The sequence below is a fragment of the Channa argus genome, chromosome 9 (genome assembly GCF_033026475.1).
Source record: "Channa argus isolate prfri chromosome 9, Channa argus male v1.0, whole genome shotgun sequence".
NCBI lineage: Eukaryota > Metazoa > Chordata > Actinopteri > Anabantiformes > Channidae > Channa > Channa argus.
Window position 1 is genome coordinate 28,001,623 of NC_090205.1, and position 24,216 is coordinate 28,025,838.

At 37.6% G+C, this 24,216-nt stretch overlaps 1 protein-coding gene across 2 annotated transcripts; it reads right to left on the reverse strand.

Moving 5' to 3' along the window:
- Positions 1–817: 817 nt before the first annotated feature.
- ccdc93 (coiled-coil domain containing 93) lies at positions 818–23,178 on the reverse strand. 2 transcript variants are annotated; one of them, XM_067515800.1, is made up of 24 exons: positions 23,024–23,178; positions 22,514–22,627; positions 22,216–22,310; positions 21,159–21,270; positions 20,934–21,032; positions 20,303–20,359; positions 19,023–19,123; positions 16,252–16,269; positions 15,884–15,920; positions 15,580–15,678; positions 15,169–15,219; positions 14,234–14,320; positions 13,724–13,840; positions 9,477–9,539; positions 9,179–9,252; positions 6,945–7,026; positions 6,699–6,773; positions 3,921–3,992; positions 3,054–3,162; positions 2,834–2,916; positions 2,610–2,647; positions 2,436–2,520; positions 2,094–2,207; positions 818–1,651 (listed from the first exon to the last, which is right to left on the reverse strand). In XM_067515800.1, exons 1-24 carry the CDS (start codon positions 23,108–23,110, stop codon positions 1,595–1,597), a joined length of 1,926 nt encoding a protein of 641 aa, XP_067371901.1. In that variant the 5' UTR covers positions 23,111–23,178; the 3' UTR covers positions 818–1,594. The 2 variants fall into 2 exon arrangements, with proteins under 2 accessions (XP_067371901.1, XP_067371902.1); XM_067515801.1 differs by lacking the exon at positions 16,252–16,269.
- Positions 23,179–24,216: the final 1,038 nt, after the last annotated feature.

Sequence of the window (24,216 nt, forward strand, 5' to 3'; positions counted from 1 at the left end):
TGAAATGCGAACAACAAAACAACATCTGGTGAAACATCTCACAACTGCGAGGTTAATTGGAAAGAGCTCATTATCATCACTGGGTATAAAAAGAGCATCCCAATATTTTAGAAAATGGAATTTGTATCTTAATCTTAACTTTTAACCCACATGAATGACAATAAACTGGATTTGCCACTTTATCTAAATCTGTTTTAACTAATGATGCTACTACTGAGATGTGAACCAAACGTCCCAAAGGAACCTTAATCTTTGTTAAACATTCACAGCTGAACATTTATTCATTAATGATTTAATCATGTCAGTTACACACCAATATCAAAGACATCATAAGCTACTAGTCATAACAGACTAAATAGGTTGTAGCAAAACTGAGCAAGAGAACATTTTATTGCTCAACAATGTAGTAAACAATTTAACTTAATTTGTTTGAAAAGTGGGATGACACCTTTTAAAGGCCTTTGTTGCTTCAAACTTTCTAAAAAGTAGAGAATTCAATGTACACTTCCATGACAATACAAAGGTATTTAATCAGAACCCCTCCAGTTTTACACATAAAAGTATTATTCCATGTGTTGGGAGTACTACTGTACTGCATGTGCCTAAACTGTTGAATATACCAGGGGAGGGAGATGTGTAAATTAAAAACAAAACAAAACAGGAGACCTCCAGTATTTTGGTTTGGAAACACAGGATGTTTCCTCCACAGATTCATCATGTGACTTCTGACAACTTGCAACTTGATGACTTCTGATAGAACAAAGTCTGCACGGTGTGACAGCGCACATCCTATCTGACATGAGTAACACTACAAGCATTTCAACTGTTTAGATATGATTTTATTCATCAAATACTGCTTATACGTGGGTTACATTGGATATGAAAGAGACACATGTAAGACATGAGAAGATACTACAGAATCACATGAGAACAGCATCATGGGAAAATGTTATTTTTAAATCTGCAACAGACTTTACACTCCAACATGTTATGAAGACATTTAAGGACTTTTCAGTTTTTAAAAACTCTATCACAGGCACTTTGAATTAGTTGTATCACCTTTTTTAATGGGTTTGGAAAAGTGCTACATTATTATCAACATAAGCACATGGACATCTTACATCTGGTGCTTTTTTCTAGTAGAACTTTGAAGGTGTAAATGTTATTCATGACTGAATGTGACTTTATGCAGTCGCACAGTAAAATATTGTCACACATTATTGAAGAAATCCATCAAACTGTGACAGGCTCCTGAATATTATTTATTGCTTCGAGGAACAGGCTTGATGTTTAGAAGTTGTTTAGTAATAATTTGTGATCATTCAGGCTATAATCACAACAAAACACGACTGGTTTGCAGTAGCTCCTCATAAATAGGTTACTTTGAGTCTAAATTACTTGCTTAGCTAACTACTGTAGGTTCACACACTCCAATCAACAGCAATGAGGTATTATTTTTTTTGATCCATTAAAAGGTATTTTTTCAGTCTGGTGCACATCAGATGTAAGCCATAGTTTAACTCATATAGGTTTAACTCGTTTAGATTGAACATTTCCTTTACATAAGAAAAACAGTTTCCTAACAGTAGTCAGGCTAAGAGGCTCCTTTAGCCCGCAGCTTGGAAAGCAGCATTTCGTTCTTCCGACACTCCTGTTGGTAATTAAGCAAAGCAAAGCACAACTAAGGTCACCTTAGAAGTTTTTTTTTTATTTTCCTTTTCTAACAGAAAGTGTCACTACAGCTATTTCTGTAGCATTTAAATTCAAAGTTATTTTTACTAAACCACTAATTCAGTATCATTTTTTTCCCTTAACACAAAGAATTCAATGTCCAATTAGACAATGAAGACTAATGGTTTTCCTAAAAAGGTTTTAGGTGTTAATTTAGCTTTATTGCCATTTCAAAAACTGTGATTTGTGTTACTGTCTTATAATGTTATATTTATGTTAATTCATAATATTCTATTTCACACAATTACCTCGATAAAGATACCTTGTACCCGCAGTAAGTTAATAAATACATATTAACTAGCTAAAATATGTTTATTTACCCATTAGTAAGGAATCAGATGCCGATGCATCGTATTTCTTACCTCTTTAAAGTCCTTGACTGTTTTGAAGTAGAGCCTCTGCTTGTCGAGCAGCTCTAGGTATTCATCGTTCAACTGATCTCTCCTCATTTTGTTCTCTTGCTTCTTTTTCTCCATCTGGAAAACCAGACAGGCAAGACACAGTTAAAGAAATGATGTAAAAGTTGGTCTCAAATTAACTGTGCTTTATCACATGTATCTGTGTATTCCAGTTCCACAGTTGGACCAAGTTTCCAGATACAGCAATTAACGTATGTGAGTAAAGTTTTATCATAACCATCAAAATAATAGCAAATAAAACTAGTCAGAAACTAAGTAAAATATTTGCTTAGGAGAAATTTATACCTTGATACGACTTTGTTTGATTCCCTCCACAATTTGCTCCATCTGTCTGAGAAACTGCTCCTTAGCTGCTGAAGACGACATGGCCCTAGACAACAGAACAGCAGTGAGTCAAACCTGTAGCCTCAACTACACTATAACATTAAATCTTTTGTAACATACAACATTTATACTTACTGTTGGAAGTTGTCATGAATGGAATTAAGTAGATTCACCTACAGAAATGAAAGCACGTTTCTCATCATTAACATTCAGAACTGATCTGCTGGTGACCCAACTGTATCAACACTCACTAACTTTACATAGGTGGTCAAATAACAGACCTTTAAATTTAAAAGAATGTTCTAACTTTGGATTGTTATTTCCTTCGTTGCTAACAAGCGGCTGCTGTGGATACCTACCTCCTTCTCCAGATAAACCTTCTTGTCATCTAAAGTGTTATAAAGAGTGAAGAACTGCTTGGTCTCTTTATGTGTTGCAGAAACTGAGAAACACATGAAGAATGAACAGAGATTAACTGTCTTTGTTCCTGATAACATTTAGTACCATTCAGTTATAACCACAGACCAAAGAGTTTTCTCTAAGCACTAAAACTCGTTAGACCAAATACAGTGAACCCACCTTGGCTGTACAGTTCAATGAATCTCTTCTGGTACTGCGTCAGCTCGGCCCGACTCGGCATCTCATCGATCTTTCTCTGCAGGATGGCAATCTCACGGTTTCTCCGAGCCTGAACAGAAAGAAGCAGAGTTTGAAAACATTTTTAAACTACTGCCAACTATGAGTTGCAGGTCTGAGGTATTTTTTGTGACGGTCATTTTTTATATCCTAATTGTAGAGGTGATCTTATTCATATCTGATGGTCCAACAATTACTTCACTCCAGAGATGTATAACAAACTTTATTGTATTCGTTTCTCATCTTACCCAATAATGGACTAGTTCTACAATACAAGTTTAAGAACAGTAATATCACAAACACGTTCACAAAAGTTTCATCAAACAAGTTTCTCAAAGTATGGCTAAACCCACACAACTGTAAGAAACAGTGTGCCTCCACAGCTACACACTGAACCTTCCAATTCTACCTTGTTGCGGTCCCCACTAAGTCATAATATTTGTAATTTTTTAATTTAAACAAAAAATATGCAACTCTGCCTTTAAAACTATATTAGTTCATTTTTTTTGTATTTTAAAGCAACACAATTGTAAACACTACTTTGGCATATTGTCAATGAAATGGTTTGGAATTTCCACATCCAGCAAAGTAATTGCTTTCCACCTGATGAATACGGGTTTGATACCGTATTTCCTCTTTTACTGTAGCTGGCTTTTTGTTTACCAACTCCTGACAAAGATATTTGGCAGTTATTCCATTGTAGCGGCTCATTCTTATCAGTAGTGTGTTATCTGATGCTGTGACCTTACGGCCACACACTAAGCACTGAACTTCCATCTAATCTTGTGTTATGTTAGATGTACTAGTTACCATGAGCAGACGGATCTTCTGTAGTTTCTCTCTGTCTGTGTTGTACTGTTTGTATATCAGCTGGTTCCTCTCCTGACAAAAGAAAAAGAGGAGGAAAAAGAGGGCTGTTATACAAACTGTAACAGTTTTACATGACAGGAACTTCCTCAAGGGAAGTAGTGCATGACAACCAGGTTTATTAAAAATGACTCTATTCTGTGTGTCCAAGAGTTCAGGTGGAAGGGAGCAAGGTATCGAAGCTTAGGAGCAGCATTCAAGTTGTTTTACCATGGTATGCATGGAAAGAGAAAGGAAGAGTAGCAGATATCCTGAAAGAGGAGTTTGTAAGAAATGTTTTGTAGGTGAAAAATGAGTACCAGATAGGATGATGAGTCTGAAGCTAGAAATTGAAGGTGTAATGTTCAGTGCGGTTAGTGGTTATGCCTAGGACACAGCTAGCATGCGAGTTAGAAGAGAGGGAGAAATTCTGGAGACAGTTGGTCCTGATGAAATACCTATGGAAGTGTCTAGCAGAGATGGCTGTAGAATTTCTAACTAGTTTGTTTAACAAGATCTAGGAGAGTGAGAGGATTGCCGAGCGACTGTGGAGCAGGAAGGTAGAGCGGTTGTCCATCAATCTCACAGTTGTTGGTTCAATCCTCGGCTCCTCCGGTCACATGTTGAAGTGTCCTTGAGCAAGACACTGATCCCACCTTAGTTGCTCCCGGTGAGTGTTGGCCAGCTGCATAGCAGCTCCCCCATCAGTGTATGAGTGTGTGTGTGATTGTGAGTGTGAATGGGTAAATAAGAAGCAGTGTCAAGCGCTTTGAGTGCTAATAGGTAGAAAAGCGCTATATAAGTGCAGAACATTTACCATTACCGAGGAATGAAGGAGAAGTGTACTGGTGCCAATTTTTAAAAACAGGGGAGATGTGCAGAGCTGTGGCAGCTACAGAGGATAAAGCTTAGGGAGAGAGTAGCGGAAGCTAGGTTAAGAGCAGAGGTGAGCATTTGTTAGCAGCCATATGGTTTCATGCCTAGAAAGAGTAAAACAGATGCAGTATTTGCTTTGAGGATGCTGATGGAGAAATACAGAGGTCATAAGAAGTTGCATTGTGTCTTTGTAGATTTAGAGAAAGCGTATGACAGGGTGCCAAGAGAGGAGCTGTGGTATTGTATGAGGACGTCTTGAGTGGCAGAGAAGTATGTTAGAGTGGTGCAGGACATGTATGAGAGCTGTAAGACCGTGGTGAGGTGCTGTAGGTGTGACAGAGGAGTTCAAGGTGGAGGTGGGTCTGCATCAAGGATCAGCTCTGAGCCCCTTCTTGTTTGCTGTGGTGATGGACAAGCTGACAGATGAGGTTAGACAAGAATCTCCCTGGACTATGATGTTTGCAGATGACATTGTTATTTGTAGTGAGAGCAGGGAGCAGGTGGAGGAAAATCTAGAGAGGTGGAGGTCTGCTCTGGAAAACAGAGGAATGAAGCTTAGCCGCAGCAAGACAGAATACATGTGTGTGAATGAGAGGCTTTGATCGGAACGGTTATGTTACAGGGAGCAGAGATGAAGAAAGTGGAGGACTTTAAGTATGGTTCAGGGCAATGGACAGTGTGGAAAAGAGGTGAGGAGGCGTATGCAAACAGGTTGGAACAGGTGGAGAAAAGTGTCAGGTGAGCTATGTGACAAAACCTTTCTGGGGGATGAAAGGAAAGTTGTTCAAGATGATTGTGAGACCAGCAATGTTGTTCGGCTTAGAGACAGTGGCACTGAAGAAAAGACAGGAGGCAGAGCTGGAGGTAGCAGAGCTTAAGATGTTGAGGTTCTCTTTGGGAGTGAGGAGGATGGACAGGATCAGGAATAAACATCAGAGGGACAGTTCATGTTAGATGTTTTTAGATAAAGTCAGAGAGGCCAGATTGAGGTGGTTTGGACATGTTCAGAGGAGAAACTGTGAATATATCGGTAGAAGGATGCTGAGGTTGGAGCTGCCAGGCAGGAGGTCTAGAGGAAGACCAAAGAGGAGATTTATGGATGTAGTGAGGGAGGACATGAAGTTAGTTGGTGTGAGAGAAGAGGATGCAGAGGACAGAGTTAGATGGTAAATGTTCTGCACTTATATAGCACTTTTCTACCTATTGGCACTCAAAGCGCTTTACACTGCTTCTTATTCACCCATTCACACTCACAATAACACACACACTCACACACCGATGGGGGAGCTGCTATGCAGCTGGCCAATGCTCACCGGGAGCAACTAAGTTGGGGTTCAGTGTCTTGCTCAAGGACACTTTGACATGTGACCGGAGGAGCCGGGGATTGAACCAACAACTGTGAGATTGGTGGACAACCGCTCTACCTTCCTGTGCCACAGACGCCCTGAAAACGATGGAGTTACATGATTTGCTGTAGCGACTCCCGAAAATAAAAAAGAGTTTTTCTAATTTTTCTAATTTACTTTGTTTACCAGGAAAGGTTCCTCTGAGCTCACCTCAATATTTGAAGAATTATTTGCAATACAGCACATTTTGGAAGTTAAGCAGAGTGTGATAAACAACACTTGATATAAGACATTTGATATGCAGGTTTATGCCTAATCACTGCTGTTATGGTGAAGTAGGAGACGTGCTGCTTTTCAGTGTTGCATGAATATTCCCAGATTGAAATTGTTATTATTTTGAATGAGGAGAAAAATGTTGGTAGATAAATTAGGAGACACAGTTTAATCATTTAAAATGCATTGATCGATTGACTGATGGAAACTTGAATAAGTGTAGACTATAATTTAGCTGTAGATGTACCTTCTCCCCCTCTGTATCACGCCCTGATTCCATCTTCAGCTCCTCAATATTCTGCTGCAGACGAGTCATCTCTTCCTGAACACAACATCCACATATAACATTTTTTTGAACAAGAGAAAATTAAGACCAATTCACTGACACTCAGGATTTAAAAAAACGTTTTTTGTTTTTATGCTTTACACACACCCAGCATCATTGCAAGAAGTTAGAATGATGATAATGTGTGTGTGTTGTTGATGTACTCACCCTGCAGTGTGTGCGGAACTCCTGCTCCTGCTTCTTCAAGTTCTCATTCATCGTCACCAGAGCCCTCAGCTTCTCCAGCAAACTGTTTAGTACAACAAAACACGATCAGACAGAATCTCTTGGCTCACTGTTACTTATCTTATTTGTCATATGTGAATTATCATTTAAATATGAGGTTATATGTTACAATAAGATGGGAGAAAAAGGCACAAACTGAGGAGTAAGACAATAAAGCAATTAAACTGGGTACTACAGAATCCAGTAATGTAGGTTCCACCTCTAAAGAGACATTATAATACTCTGAATGCTTTTCATCTGACATTTTTAAGGAAAAAACATACAATGAGACTTTCAAGTCTTTGAATGCTCTAGAATTTTCTATTTCTGCAGAGATGTAAGTATAAATGTCTTCACAAACAAAGAAAATTATTAAACATTAAACTAATGAGACAAAAACAGTATTCATTTATTTATGATGGAATCCAGTCTTAAATATTTGTGCGTGGCACGACTGTGGCAAACCTGTGCTTTTAGTAATTGTTATTGTCCCCTTTTCAACAATAACTCAAGCTCCTCTTCTGTGGAACCAGCTACCATTTTAGATTCAGGAAACAGACACTACGGAAGAAACCTCCAGATGAACCAGGCTCAGGGTGGGCGGCCTGGGCCTGGTTCAAAAATTTTAAGGTTTAAAGCCTAGACTTTTAGCTTAAAACCTTAAAATCTTTGAAACAGGCCCAGGCCGCCCACCCTGAGCCTGGTTTATCTGGAGGTTTCTTCTATAGTTTTTAGGCAGCTTTTCCTCTCCACTGTGGCCTAGTGCTTGCACAAGGGGGGGAATGTTAAGTTCTCTCTCTCAACAACTTTATAGTCTTGACTTTATTCTGTAGAGTACGTTGAGATGACTTTGTTGTGAATTGGTGCTAATAAATAAAGTTTAATTGAAAGGCAACTAGTAACTAATCAGCTTGGAGGGATTTTAGTCCATTCATTCTTTCAGAGCAGCTTACAATCGGGGATGTTAGTTGGCCTTCTGCATGATGTTTTGACTTCGGGTTTGCCATTTCAAAAGATTTTATTTCTTTTACTTTAACCATGCCTTAGTAGAACGACTTCTGTGTTTAGGGTCATTGTCGTGCTGCATGACCCCCTTTGTGTTGAACTTCAGTTCACAAATGGTTATCTTGACACGTTCTTGTAGAATTTGTGAAACTTAGATTTCAAATCTTTAATGGGAGTAAGCTTTCCTCATCCAGAGGCAGCAATTGAAACATTACACCTTAGTAAATTAATGAACAAGTCTTTAATATTTTTTTTTTTTAAAACTACATTCACTCCTTGTCCTTTTAGGACTTTAGGAAATTTAAGTTTTAAGCTATATATTAAGTTATATAGCAGAATAGAGAGAATTTTGAAGGTTTCACAAAAATAGTTGAAACCCTACAGGTGATTATCTGTTTGGATACTTGACTCTAAACATCCCTTTTAAACAGGAGTGGCACCATCCACCTTATTGCTTACAGGTTGGCACATCAGTTGGCTTGTATGAACCTGTTCTTAATCAGATAAACAACAGATGATAACTTGAATAATAATAATAATAAGCATGTCTATGCCCATGTTAAAAATTCAATTGAATTTTTTGTAATCAAATAGTCCTATAGAAGCAATACTATGATGTTAATGTAACATTATGTTGGCCTGTTTTATTGAAACCTTATTTTACACAATGGGTAAGAAATAAAATATGAGGCTCAACAGAATACCTCTTTTAAAAATATCATGTGTCTGAAGCAGAATATACAAAAAGGAAGATTGTGTTTATCATTTTCTTTTGCCATTCTTCACTGACTGGCCAGCAATTTGCTGTGAATTCATGCTGGTACAAGCAGCATGTACCATTTATGTGCAGATTTTAAAAGGAACCAAAACAACACTGGTCCAAGTTGTCTTTGGAGTGCACCCAATGTTTACAGTTTTGTTGGCGGTTCTATACGGACCTCTCACAAAACCCTTATCCATGTCTAATTTACATAAGCTACAGAATTTAGCTACATTGCACATCCCATTTCTTGCCATTTAAGGACCCAACCCATGGCTCACACAGCAAGTGCCCACTGCAATCATGGCCATAGCAACTTGTTGCAACTACTGTTGATACTTTATTGCAGGTTTTATGCAGAACTGAGCTTGGATGTTTATTTGCAATGTTGCAACTACTCCCCACCTCTCACCTGCTGTCAGCGTGCTCCTCCAACTCTTCTAAAGACTTCATCTCTTTCTCCAGTTTCTCTGACTGCTTTGTGGCCTTGGAAAAAACAAATGCCTGCACTTAGAAAATCTTTGTCTATGCATCACTTACTCTTAAACTGATTGACTGTGATGACAAGTGCCAGTATGCCCTGAAAACCAACTCTCAAGGTCATTTTAAAATGCAAAACCAAGAACAATTATTAATATAAGGTACCAAAATATCCAACAAATAATTCATATAACTGATACGTTTGTCAGCAGGTATTTCGCCCGTCTTACCTCAAACAGTTTTCTCTTTGCTTCATCACAGCCCGTCTTCACTTCTGCATGCTTTGCTTGAAGCTGTCAAAAACATATATTAATACATTACTAAGAGCTTTAACACCTCCCCCTATCACTGAAAATGACTTTACAGTTTTCCTGCTAAAATAAAAATTAAAATTGAATGTAATGATAGCCCACATTAATTCTGTATGGAAGTGTAGCACTAACCAAACTAAAATAAAATAGCACTACTTTAAATTACATCCATAACTAACCTACTGCACTACAAGCTTTGACAATTTAGAAGCTTTTTTTTTGTCTTTTCCCAATTTCTACGGGGCTTGGACCATCACTGCACAGCTGGGGAGGGGAATGGGCTGGTAGGGGTTCACTGGCTTGCCTAGAGACACTCCGACATATAGCCAGGGATCAAACCACTAACCCTGTGGTCCGTGGACGACTGGCTTAACAAACTGAGCTACAGCCACAGCTGAGCTATTATTAAGAATATGGTTGACAAAAAAGTAGCTGGTCCGCTGATGTGGAGGTGTGAAGAGTCGGCATAAGACAGAGAGACAAACAAAGTGGGGAGAGGGAGAGAATTCCTGACTGTTAAGGTTAATACATGTTTTAAACTATTCGGCCAGTTAATGACCACATATAAACTACTAGTAATAGTAGTAGTGACACTGCATAATAGTTGGACATTTACAATATTTATTGCCTGTAGGTGTGAATCTGAGCGTGGTTCTCTCTGTCCCCTGTGTCAACCCTGTGATAGACAATTGATCAGTCCCAGGTACAGTGCATCCAGAAAGTATTTACAGCACTTAACTTTTTCCACATTTAAGTATGTTACAGACTTATCTCGAAATGGATTAAATTCATTATTTACCCCAAAATTTTACGGACAATACCCGTAATGACAACATTAAAGTTTGATGATATCTTTGCTTAATACTTTGTTGAAAAAACTTTAGCACCAATAACAGCCTAAAGTCCTTTTCAGTATGAAGCTACAAGCTTGGGCTAGTCTCTATACTTGTTCCGTTAGATCTTAGTGCTGCATTCGATACCATTGTAGTACTATCACAACATTTTATTACAGAGAATGGAACATGAAATTGGGATTAAAGGAACTGCCCTAGGTTGATTTAAATTTTATCAATCTGATAGATTCCAATCCTCAATCCTCCATGCACACAAAGGTTATATATGGACTTCCACTATGCTGATGATACCCAGCTATATCTATCTATGGAACCAGATGAAAGTAAATCAGTTAATCAAGCTTCAAGCCTACAAGACATAAAGGCCTGGATGTCCCACAATTTTTTTTACATCTAAACTCAGACAAAACTGAAGTCATAGTATTTGGACCCAAAAATCTCAGAGATATGATGTCCAACCATATTGTTACTCTAGATGGCATAAGTCTGGCCTCCAGTATTACTGCAAGGAACCTTGGAGTTATTTTTGACCAGGATTTGTCCTTTACCTCACAAAACAAATATCTAGAACAGCCTTCTTCCACCTAAGGAACACTGCCAAAATTAGGAGCATCCTGTCTCAAAGTGATCCCAAAAAACTAGTCCATGCATTTGTTACCTCTAGGTTGGACTACTGTAATTCCCTACTTTCAGGATGCCCCAGTAACTCCCTAAAGAGCCTGCAATTAATCCAAAATGCTGCAGCAAGAGTGCTGACTGGAACTAGCAAGAGAGATCATATTTCACCTTCACTAGCTTCTCTCCATTGGCTTCCCATTAAATGTAGAATAGAATTTAAAACCCTGCTTCTTACATATAAAGCTCTGAATGGTCAGGCTCCATCATATATAGAAGACCTCTTAGCACCATATCATCCCAGTAGACCACTTCGATCTCAGAATGCAGGCCTACTTATGGTTCCCAGAATTTCCAGTGTTAGAATGGGAGGCAGAGCCTTTAGCCATCAAGCTCCTCTCTTGTGGATCCAGCTCCCAGTTCAGATTTGGGAAGCAGACACCCTCTCTACTTTTAAGTCTAAGCTTAAAACCTTCCTCTTTAATAAAGCACATAGTTAGTTATAGTTATGCTGCCATAGGCTTAGACTGCTGAGGGACCCACCCCCCAATGCACTGAGCTCCTTTCCTCCTCTTGACCATCTCTCCTCTCCTCTCACCCCACAATTGTCACCACTTTATGACATTAACGCTGTGTGTTTTCTCCCATAGTTGTCTTTGTCCTTCTCTGTCCCTTTGTGTAGGCATCACCGGCTTTGGAGCCGTGTGCAGCTACTGGTTCTACCAACCTGCCCAATGTTTTGTTGTGTCCCTTGTTGCTCTTTTCTTTTCTCTCTCCACTTTTTACTCACCCCAACCGGTCAAGGCAGATGGCCGTCCACCCTCAGCCTGGTTCTGCTCGAGGTTTCTTCCGTTAAAGGGAATTTTTCTCTGTACTGTTGCTTATGGCTTGCTCAAGGGGGAATTGTTATGTTTTCTCTATACATCTTTATAGTCTTGACTTTATTCTTTAAGGTGCCTTGAGATGACTTTGTTGTGATTTAGTGCTAAATAAATAAAGTTGAATTTAAAAACTTAAATTGAATATGAGCTCCAGCCCCCACCACCCATAACAGTATATGTACAAGAATAATTTTGTTATGTTGCAGCCTAATACCACATTTTTGTTCTCTAAATTTATTAGAAAAGGAAAAACTGAAAAATCACATTGGCCCAAGTATTCAGACCCTTTGCAACAACACATGACATTTAGCTCAGGTGCCTCCCATGTGTCTTGATTGTTGCTGTGATGTTGCTGCACCTTGACTGGATTCCACCTGTGGTAAATTAAATTAAGTGGACATGATTTGGAAAGGCACAAACCTTTCTATAGAAGGCCTCACAGCTGAAAATGCATAATGTATCAGAGCAAAAGCAATAAGGTCAAATGTGCTGTCTGCAGAGCTCAGAAATAGGATTATTGCAAGGCACAAATTCAGGGAGGGCTACAAAAAAGATTCCACTGCATTTCAGGTTCCTAACAGCAGATTGACCTAAAAATTCTCAAATAAAAGAAGTCTGGTCAAATCAGGATTCCTTCAAGAGGTGGTTAACTGGCAAAACTGAGCAATTGCAAGAGAAGGGTCTTAGTAGTAGAGGTGACCAAGAACTTGACGGTCACTCTGACTGAGCTGCAGAGACCTGGTATAACCATAGGACAAAGTTCCAGAAGGACAACCATCATTGCAGCCCTCCACTTATCTAGGCTTTATATCAGAGTGTCTAGATGGACGCTTCACCTCTTCACTCTAAAAAGGCCTGCTTGGAGTTCACTTGGAGTCCAGGCACTGCTCATCACATGCCCAATACCACCCCTACAGTGAAGCGTGGTGGTAGCATCATCCTGCTGTGGGGGTGTTTTTCAGCAGCAGGGACTGGAAGACTGGTCAGGATTGAGGAAAAACTGAATGGAGTAAAGTACTAATTTCTCCTAAATAAAAATCTGTTCCACAGATTTTCCACATAGTCGCCCCTATGGCACTGTCCCTGCCAGAGCCCTAACTGTAAAATTTAAAGTTAGGGCTCTGACTTTAGAATTTAAATGATTGTACTATCAGGCTGCCACATAACATTGAAAAAAGTGAAACATTTGAATGCACTGTATGTATAATATGCCTTAATATGATATTAAGGCTGTGGGAACTGCTATATATGTACTTTGCCCTTCAGCTGGTATTGACACTGCGACAACTTACAGAAACATGGTGCTCCTTGTTACAAAAACCTTTAAGTGAGAGATGATGAATGTGTTATTCTTAAACGTCCTTGTGCAAAAAAACTCAAGTTTAGGTTTTACTTTAGAGGCAAATCTTTTTTTTCTATGAAAGTCAGGATTGATTGCTGCCAATTTCTCATCAGTTCATGAAAACGGAAACTTGGTATACATCAATCCATCAGAATTCCTCTGAATGTGGGACCATGTTGTTTAGCACATTGAAATAATAGCTTGCAGACTGCCATCCTTTTAAAGTTAAACCACGTTCATATTAGTGATAATTCATATGATATAAGTTATAATGTCAACCTGCATATTGTTAAAACAACAATTAAGATATTATCTTAGACAACATGTATCGCACACCTTAGGTGTACAAGCCTATAGGGTCATTTACAAAAAATTATAGATTTTTTGAGACTCTGGTTGTAATAAAGTTATTAACAAAGTGGATTACATAACATGGTGTTTGTGAAGTGACAGTGAGCCAGAGAAAATGCTAACCTCCTCCAGGTGTTTAGTTTTCTGCTGGATCTGTTTATTGAGTGATGTAACGATCCTGCGGTGTTGCTGTTGTGGGCCAAATCTCTCGGAACGCTCCTCTGAGGTCAATTCTGACTGCTGCAGTGACATATGGGACATGCATTATATTACAACAAAAAAGAAAAGTAACAGCAGAATAATCATTTTTAGCAAGGCTGTGCCACCCCAGGCAGTTGTGTTAAAAATGCCTGTACAATAATCACAAACAGTAACCAATATGAATATATACACAATATATATAGTTTAAATATATATGGCACCTCTAAATTGTTCACCCTTCAAACTGTTACAACAAACAGTTGGAAACTAAACTAAAGCACATCCCTTTTGCTACTGAGTAATGCAATTATGTTTGAATTAGTAGCATCTAATGAGAATGCAATTTTTAAGCAACTTGCCCAACGCTACCCGAGTCCTGATGATTTGGAGCAGCACAGTACAGAATTTCTCTGCTTCTTTTAACAAACTCACCTTCTCAGCATACTCGGAGGCAATCTGTTTGATCTCCTCAGACTGCAGTCCCACTATCTGACCCACTGCACTTGCAGTCAACTTCCCCTGCGGAAGGACAAATGTTGGTCACAGCCACAAATAATAAACGGTTTGCATTTATATAGTGCTTTTCTACCTATTGGCACTCAAACCGCTTTACACTGCTTCTTATTTAACCATTCACACTCACAATCACACACACATACACAGAGGAGGGAGTTGAACCAACAACTGAAGGACTGGTGGTCAACCGCTCTATCGTTTTGTGCCACACACCATACAATGTATAGTTGTATTTATGTAATTTAGGCACTGATACAAAGAAATGCAATTTCCAGGGTCTGTATTTCCAAGCTCGTCAGACTAGGAAATAACTTCTAACCCAAAATTCTCAGACTGATTTATTTTTTTTTTTTTTGTTGCCAGTATAAGACATTTTTAACTTTGGAAAATTTTGAAAAAGTTTCAGAGGTGTCTTAACCTGTTAAAAGTTACTAGAATATTGTAGGCATAAGTATGCTGTGACGAGAGACCTGTTTTTGGTTATGCTTTATGACAAAGTACTTGCTGAGGCCAACTGACTAAACAAATGCTGGGGTTGGAGAGTTCTTACTTCTACACTGACCTTATGGATAATTCATAGAAGGAAGATGCTGCTTGATAAACATGGGTACAGATTTTACTCACTGAATAAAAATTTATAAACATTTTTTTTAATTGGAGAGTAGATAAGCTCTTAGTTGTGCTAGAACAAGCAAAAAACCTTAAAAAGGAGAGCATTGATTTATTGATTTAATTAGCCTCCAGAAGAAGTAGTACATAAAGTTTTAGGATAGATAAGTAGTAATGTTGTGATTAAATTCTATATGGTACACAGATAAAAAAGACAATACAGAACACAGGTTTTTGTTCACCCCTTCATTTGCCATGGCAGCCATGTTGGTCATCAGGGTTTTGATTCGCATCTAAGAGGAAACAAAAAACAGTTTCACAGAGGGGTTAAAGATAAGTTAAAACACAAATGACACGTCTTCATTTTTATTTTGCCTGCATTCACAAATAATTACAACCAAATATTCTAATAATTATGCTTTACATAATTTATGAAAACCTTGCTCTATAATGTGTACAGATGTTTGTTATGTTTTGCTGTTAGAAAAAAACGGAATTTTTAATTTTCAGTCTTTTTTTTATCCATTCAATTACGTACATTTATTATAATTCACCGCTTTTTACTTAGTGCTTTATCTTATTTCTGCTACTTGGATGTAATTCTATAACATGTATTTTTCCTCCCTATGTGTAACACACTTATAAGCTCAAACCTCTTCTACTGCCTGTAGATCATCCTCTTCTGACACCTCTGCCATTCCAGAAGGTGTCGCCTGAGAACTAGAAGCCATTGAAGCCTTCTCCCCATCCACCTACAGTTAAGGAGGGAGGACAGAATGAGGGAGTTAAGCAGCAGTAAAGAACCACTCTGAAATCTAACTTGTGCTGTTAATGGTGTCAGTGTGTAGCTGTGAATGGGGTAAGGAGAAGCAGTGAATCCCACCATAAAGGCTTATTAACTTACTCTGCAAATGCATTCTCAGAATAGAAGAAAGGCTAGACAGCTCAAACACCTACCTTGTCTTGTTTGGTCTGCCTACTGAATCCATATCGCCTAGAGAAACAAACCAAAAATGTAAGAAATGTAAAAATAACATGCATTTCCTTTACCCCTCATAAAATCAATAATGTCAAATATATCATGCCACATTACAACAGCAGCAAATCAAATGGCAGAAATTCAGAATCAAGATAAACAGCTCCCTGTGGGCACGACTGTGTGATTAAATAAAAAAATAATTCCATATGAAAGTGCATCAAAGCAGAACCACAGTTTGCATCCATCATGCCTAAAATCAGTGACGGACACGCTCAACCACAAAACAAAGCATTGTGAAGAGAAGCTTGCAGAACAACAAGGCTTCACACGTTCATTCAGTACTTACAGGAAGAAAGCTGACATTCTAATACAGTAATGGAGATAGATGAAAAAATAATATGTCAGACAGATAAGAGATGTGTGGATTAAAAACATGTAAGGGATTCAGTTAAAAAGGTTATCAAGAGGAGGACAGAGAGAACGTATACCATCTCTCACAAGACTCCAGCCTAATACATCTACAGTGCATCCAGAAAGTATTCACAGGGCTTAACATTTTCAACACTTATTCCACAATGGATCAAATTCATTATTTTCCTTAAAATTTTACAAACAATATCCCATAATGACCACATGAAAGAAGTTTGTTTCTACAAACCAAGCCATGAAATCCAAGGAATGGAATGGAAAGGAACGAGACAGGATTGTATCTAGGCACAGATCAGACTCCATCATATATAGAAGACCTCATAGCACCATATCATCCCAGTAGACCACTTCGATCTCAGAATGCAGGCCTACTTGTGGTTCCCAGAATTTCCAAAGGTAGAATGGAAGGCAGAGCCTTTAGCTATCAAGCTCCTCTCCTGTGGAACCAGCTGCCAGTTCTGATTTGGGAAGCAGACACCCTCTCTACTTTTAAGTCTAGGCTTAAAACCTTCCTCTTTGATAAAGCTAATACTTAGTTATAGTTATGCTGCTATAGGCTTAGACTGCTGGGGGACCCCCATCCTCCTTGGACAAATGTTACATTTGCAAGATTTCAAACAAACTTATGTCATGTTGTAATTATGGGGTATTGTATGTAGAATTTTTAGGAAAACAATGAATTTCATTTGTTTTGGAATAAGGCTGTAACAACAAAATGTGAAAAAAAGTTAAGTGCTGTGAATACTTTCTGGATGCACTATATATATATATATATATATATATATATATATATATATATATTCAGATGATATATCTAATGATCATGTTATTACATTCTAATTGGTCCAGAATATTAATTTTAAAACACTTATATTTTATGGTTTGTTTACATGAGCTGTATTATTCAGTTATTATAAGGTATTTTAAAAAGCACATTTCATAAACTCTGAGATTAAATCAGAACTCTGGGTTGACATCACTGTGTGGTACGGCAGCACTATGGTCATGGACCGCAAACGCCTGCAGAGACTGGTGAACACTGCGCAAAAGATCACCAGGACTCCACTGCCCTCTCTGCATCTACCACCGCAGAGTCCACAGGAGAGCTGCTTCCATCCTCAAAGACCCCTCCCACCCCCAGCACGGACTGTTCACACTCAGGACGGAGGTACGGAAGTATGAAATGCAGGATTTCAAGACTGAAGAACTCTTTCTTCCCCTCTGCCATCAGACTCCTAAACAGCTGATAGGAGTTTGCAACCATGGACATAACTGTTTACATTGATTTACATTTTTGCTTTTGCACATTCATTATTTCAGAACTGCACTACCTCACTTTTTATTGCCTTATTCAGAACTGCACTACCTCACCTTTATTGCTCTTATTTTTTTATTTGAATTTTTTTCTATTTTTTATTTTACTTTACTGTATAACATTTATTGTGGACACAAAGTAAGAATTTCATTGTGCAGGGAAACATGCTTTATGTGCATATGACAATAAACACTTTAAATCTTGAATATTTAATACAGTGAGAGGGGAAACTCGAGAGTTTTAGGTTTCAGAAAAGCCAATTAGCGTCAGTTCAGTCAACTCAGAGTTTGTTCACACTTAGTTAAGTATGTGAACAATGACTTTAAAAAAGGCATCAACAATGGAACTCAAACTATGATCTACCATGGCAAGTAGAAGCAGAGACGCCATTTCACTTCTTTTGCACTACAAATATTAACATGTAAAAATGAATGCAAATTCAACATTAAAAAAGCAAGAGACATGAAAACTAAGAAAGAGTCAAATTAACACACTGTTTGAACAGCTTCAGACAACCAGAAGCATTTGTTCAAAAAATTATATTTAAATCACATCTAGTCCAAGTTTTTGCATCTACAGTACAACCAGCCACTCACTATAATGTCATAATGAGAAATATCTCTTTAGAGACATGTTTCTAAAGCCTTTCACGTTTTTGTTAAATAATTAAAACACGCAGAGCAGAACAACTGACCAACAACCCAGAAAGTTTTGGTAGCAGTATTCATTCAGTATCTTCACTACTAAGTGACTAATAAGTCTATATCAAGTGATGTTTGTATGGAGTCAAGATATAACTTAACACCTTAAATCGTTTTGAATTAGTAGCATAAAAAAAAGGTAGCTTTGTGATTATTGAGTTAAATTGCGATATGAATTTGATATAACGATCCATTCTTTTGCCTTCCGTTGTATCATGTAGTCATTGTCTATAAATTGGACTGCATTTACATGGATAAGTTAAACCAGAATAATTCTTCTCCATTGCACATGTGCTTGTACTGTATATTTTGGCAATAAAAAGAAGTGGGTCCGCTAGTGGCACATTCCACCATTGTTAACTGAAGGAAGAGCATAAATTTGGAAACAGACACCAGAGACATTCTGATGATGGTGTAAACAAGTCCCTACAATCGATCATTGTTAAAGTAAACCTAGATTACAGACATAAATCTCATATGATGACGGCTTCTCCGGCTGCTCCTTATTCACTTTGAACCTTCCAAAAGTGGAGCTTGTATGAGATGTGAATGTCAGCTCCTCTGCAAATCTATTCTGTGTAGGTGTGTGCAGATGTTTACGTGCATCTTTGGAGAAACATGACTTTACAGCATGATTTAGAGCAAAGGTGATAGAAAATACACAAATCTTACCTGCCATATTCCAGCAGAGTGGAGTGTACCCTGGACTCCTCGTCCAGCAGCTCTCCTGCATCCTTCTGTCTCCTGTACTTTCTCTGTGGTTTGTACACTTCCTGCAAAAAAAGTTTGCAGGGAAGGCCATAGGAACGGCTGTCAGAATCAGTTATACTGTTTAAGTTTATATATATTTAACCAAAACCATTACATAAACAATTTTTATGTAAAAAGGGGACATTCGATGGACAGAAATACGATTAAGAAAATGAGGATATGCTATTAAATCACTTGTGTAGTATTTTCAGAGGAGAACCAATGTTCACCCGTCAAAGATCAGTCAGGGTGCTATTGTATACAACACTATATGCTTCACGTGTGATACAGAGTCTTGTTGTGTTTCTCAGGAGATGTTTTAAGCTATGTTGCTGTATAAATGAGTTTTCCGAGACTTGGACAGAGTGAAGTTTAATCTAAACGTATTCAAGCTATATTTGTGTTGTGAATATTTTATTTTCTATGCTTGTTTTATATCGCTGAAGAAAAAGTGTGTATATTTGTGTGATTTTATATTATTTCTTTTATTTAGTTTTCACGGCATGCTGGATGTGTGAACAAGAGAACACTTTGTGTCCGTGATTAATAGAGGATAGTTACATCTGTTAAGCTAGAGAACTTCTCAACTATTGTTGTTGTAGTACTGTTGTATGTAGTTATGACTGAGCATTTACACTCATATACTTATTGCTTTTAATTAATTAATTAATTTTCTGGCTGAGGCAGAATGTCATCTTTGTATTTACTCAAGAGAGATTAGTTGGGTTTTGTCAATAATTCTGTATAGTTTTGCCTATATTATGTAAAATACTATTGGATGATTTTATTGTTATTTGGTGCTATATAAATAAATTTGAACTGATTAAGTGTCTGAGACCTCTTCTCTAGTAAACCGACTGCTAATCTTGCATTAAGTTCATGTATCATCTCTCAGTTTAAATGTTCATGTCATGTCAAATAAATTAATGAAACCGTTCTGAATTAGAACCCCAAGTAGCCTATTTGCAAGCAAGTAGCTACTTTATCACAATTTATGCCAGTCAGATTAAGTATAATCAGATTTTGTGGAAAACACTCTTAAGAGTTTTTTAAATTACCATGTTGGACAATCATTGTGCAAAAACGATAAACTCAGTTAAAAAACATTAAAAGCCTAACATTGTCATGACAGTCATATCCATAATGAGTTTATGTAAACTTTCATCATCATTACTGTAATGTGTAATGGTGTAGTGACTCACCTGTACATCTAGAACTGCACTCACAGCCTTGTCTTTTCTTTGAAAAAACTCTTCATCCTGACCACAAGGTTTCAAAGCACAAGTTAACATCAGAGAGTATAAGTGCCTAATTACACTGCCTTACACTTGCAAAATCCTGGTAAATAAGGGTTGATACATTTTTCTCTCTTAGTTAGGGTTGGGACAGTTTAAAGACAAAAAATTGATTTGTTCAGTTTGCTAGCCAAATTTCGGAGCTTGGCCAAACTACCTGTAGGTGCAGACATCTGACAGAAAGTTACAGAAATCAGAGTTTGCAGGAATTGCCTCTAAAGGTTTTGCAACAATATACACTGTTGCCCATAAAGTTGGAATAAAATAATGTTTACTTATTATTGTGACAATGTGATTTATTCTTGATAGATAACGTGTATATCTTCTCAATACTTTATTGATCAATCTTCTCCAAACATATTACGGTAAAAATTAAACAACAATTAACCTTTGCAAACTTTATGGGCAAAAGTGTATTAGGTATCTTGTTTTTGTCTGGGGGTTAATTTTTATTTGAAAGGTACTAACAATTTTTTGCTTTTATATTATATTTGCTTTTTAACTTAATATCTATTTTGTGACTGAATGATAGCGTTACCTCTGGAAGGCTGTGGGTCTTCTGGAACTGAGAAATAGAGTAGGCTCTCACATAGTCACCCATCTCTTCCCTTGTCTCTATGGCTCGCTTTACCAGCCACTGGCAGGAGACACAACACACCACTGATTATATACATGCTCAAACCAGAAACCACTGTAATTAGTATTATATGTAAAGTATTACATAGAAAAAGTCAGTGTCTTAGATTGTAATGAATACTCTTACTTGTATCACTGGAAAAATGTGAATGAAGTCCAGGCCTTGGATTTGATGGGGTTCCAGGCGATGAGGACACTTCATCTTCGGTAGAACAGAAACTATTTTTTCTGTCAGGGCTCTGCAACAAGATAAAAACCCTACTAGAATCTAATTATTCTTTGCAACATATTCAGTCATTAGACTGTTATCAAACCCAAGTGCCAAAATCCAGAAAATAACATTAAATATAATATTCTCTTAAGACTTACTGCTGAGTCACAATAACTTTGGCTTGAAGGAGATGTATGACTACCTTAAAAAGCTGTTGTACAGTCATTGCATAATTAGGCCATCTGAATGTTATACCAATGCATTATTGGGGTACCTATATGTTGTGTTTTATAGTATAAATTTGAAATTTGTTTCTCCTGATAAAATAAAATCCAATCAATCAAATAGATTTTCACTCCTGACATATAAGCTGCATTAAAATTCAGTAACATCCACAAAGTACAAACTGCCTGAACCATCTGACCTCTGGAAAAAATCCTGTTTTGGTCTTACAGTTCATATTATGTCTGCATTTGCAAATTACACCTATCAACCAAAAGACCACCGATGGTTTTAATATTGTGGTGGACAATTCACATGGGCACTCTGATACGTTCTGTGGCAATGCAGCAAGCTGTGATGCATTATGTGTACTGACACCTCTCTGTATCATAATCATTACATTTTTTTCAATACTGGCCCTTGTATACTACAACATAAAACTATCCGGTGAATTTAATGCTTTGCCTGATTGTTGTAACTTGATATCTGTGACATTTTAGATTCAGATGAAGAACCTTAGATAAATGATTACTAAATTGGAGCGCTATAGTGAATAGGAAAAGCAGACTCTTATCATCAACACGGTTTATCTATCCGTTTAAAAATTTACTTGATTGTCTCTTAAACAGAGGAGATTTTTTTTAGATCAATAACCACAGACTTAACCACAGTAATACATCTGGGAAAGCACAGGTGACATAAAGTATATAGGAACCTAAAAGAATTACCAGTTAGCTGAAAATGCACTTACATTTTCTGGCCAATGGTTGAGTTTTCTTGAAAAAGAAGATCCACGTCGATTTCAATGTTACAAGTGGTGATGCACCAGGTCATACCCCCCACTACCTGATGTGGAGATCGGGAAGAATCGATATGAGTGAGGTTTATGTGACTGCTATGTAGATTAATGGACACTCACGTATACAGATTAGCAAAGCTTCTCTTTGAACAGGCAAGAGATATTAGCATATTGAGCTTGAAAAAGGGAGATTTTCCAGGAAATGGTATGAGACCAACATGGGCGAAGCTCAAACTGTTTAATTGTGTACCTTATCGAAAGGAGACAGTCCCTTAATCCTCGATCTGAAGTATCCAGCTGCCAGCAGAAGCTCCAGGATCTCTGACAGCTTAACGCTCTGCTCTTCATCCTCTCTGGTTTCCACCTACGAACCAGACACACATTATCGCATTCATAATCAACGTCTGTAGAAAACCAATCACCACCTGGCCTGTTGAAGTGCTCACGGACTAGAAAATGAATCCCCAACAGCTACAGAGATTTTAACTTTTAGATTTTAACTAGCTGATTTAATAGATTGTGGGTATGTTTTGTTCAACTGTCACACTTATAGATATATTACTCCATTGTATAAAGCTGTTTTTGAACACAAGCGTTGAGTTTTAAACAGTTGATACGTCGTTAACTCAACCAAATTCACCCGCTTTAAGTCTCTCTGAAAGCTAAGCCTGGGTCTCACATTAACGTTAAGTGCTGACTTTACAGTAAAACCTTTGTTATAGTGTTATACTGTTAAATGCATTTCGTTAAAAGCTTTTACCTGGATAAGGTTGCCCTCTTGGTCGTACTGGACCCCTATTTTTGACCCAGTTTTCACTCGGTGGAAAACAGACGAAGTAGTCGCCATGTTGAAAAAGCAGTTGTGGATGACGGGTCACGTGACTGCAACATGTGATCCCATCTAAGATAATCCAACGTAACTTGTGTGACGGCGAGGTGTCGTTTTTTCCCCTTCTTTTCTCGAATAAAAATTTGAAAACAAACTTCATATTTTAAGGAAAACACAGAGGCATAAAAGGAAATGTACTAAAAACCACATAGAAATACATTACCTTACACATAGAGCATATATTTTAGCATGTTTTTGATTGAATGTGGCTTCACACTAAATATTAAAGTGGCACTCAAACAATTAGAATGTGGTATTGAAAACAATACTCTGGCTACACAACAGGCGTTAGACAGTAGAGGGAGCACAGATCTAACGACATGCTCATTCTAACTTTCTTGAGGGAATCATTTCACGAGCTTCTACTATAATTTTATTTGTACCGTTTCTGCCTAAATCCTGTTTTGTTTGTATACATATTCAATTGCATATCAAGAATTTCAGTTATGCATCTCAGAGACTAATTTTATGATAATATGATCACTGTTTCCTCTAAACCGATAATTATATGTATTACTGTTTACATTGTAATACTGAAAAGTCTTTACTCTTTAGGGGGTAGGACAACACCCAAAACACCCCTAATTTTAGATGAAATTATATGCTATTTATGGCAGCCTGTTTTTGCAACAGGGGATAAAGAAAAACAAATTATGACAGTGTATCTTAAAATAATGAGTTACTAAGTCAAAATAATGAGATACTATCTCATAAATAATAAGTTACTAAGCTACTATCTCAAAATAATGAGTTACTGGGTCAACATAATGAGATACTTTCTCAATATTATAAGTTACTAAGTCAAAATATAGAGATGCTTTCTCAATATTATGAGTGGCAATAGCCTTCATTTTGGGCGATGAGAAGTCTCTTTGTGTTCTCCTTTGTTTTCCCAAACGTTAATCTGAATCCAACTTTACACTAACCAGACTTTAACCCTTGTCATTTAGTTACCTAAGACTTCTCCTAAATTGTAGAAGCTAAGGTTTAACAGCACCTCCTTAAAATGGAAGAAAGAGCTTTGCGACACTTTGTCTCACATTGCGGCGACTATTTTGCGATAA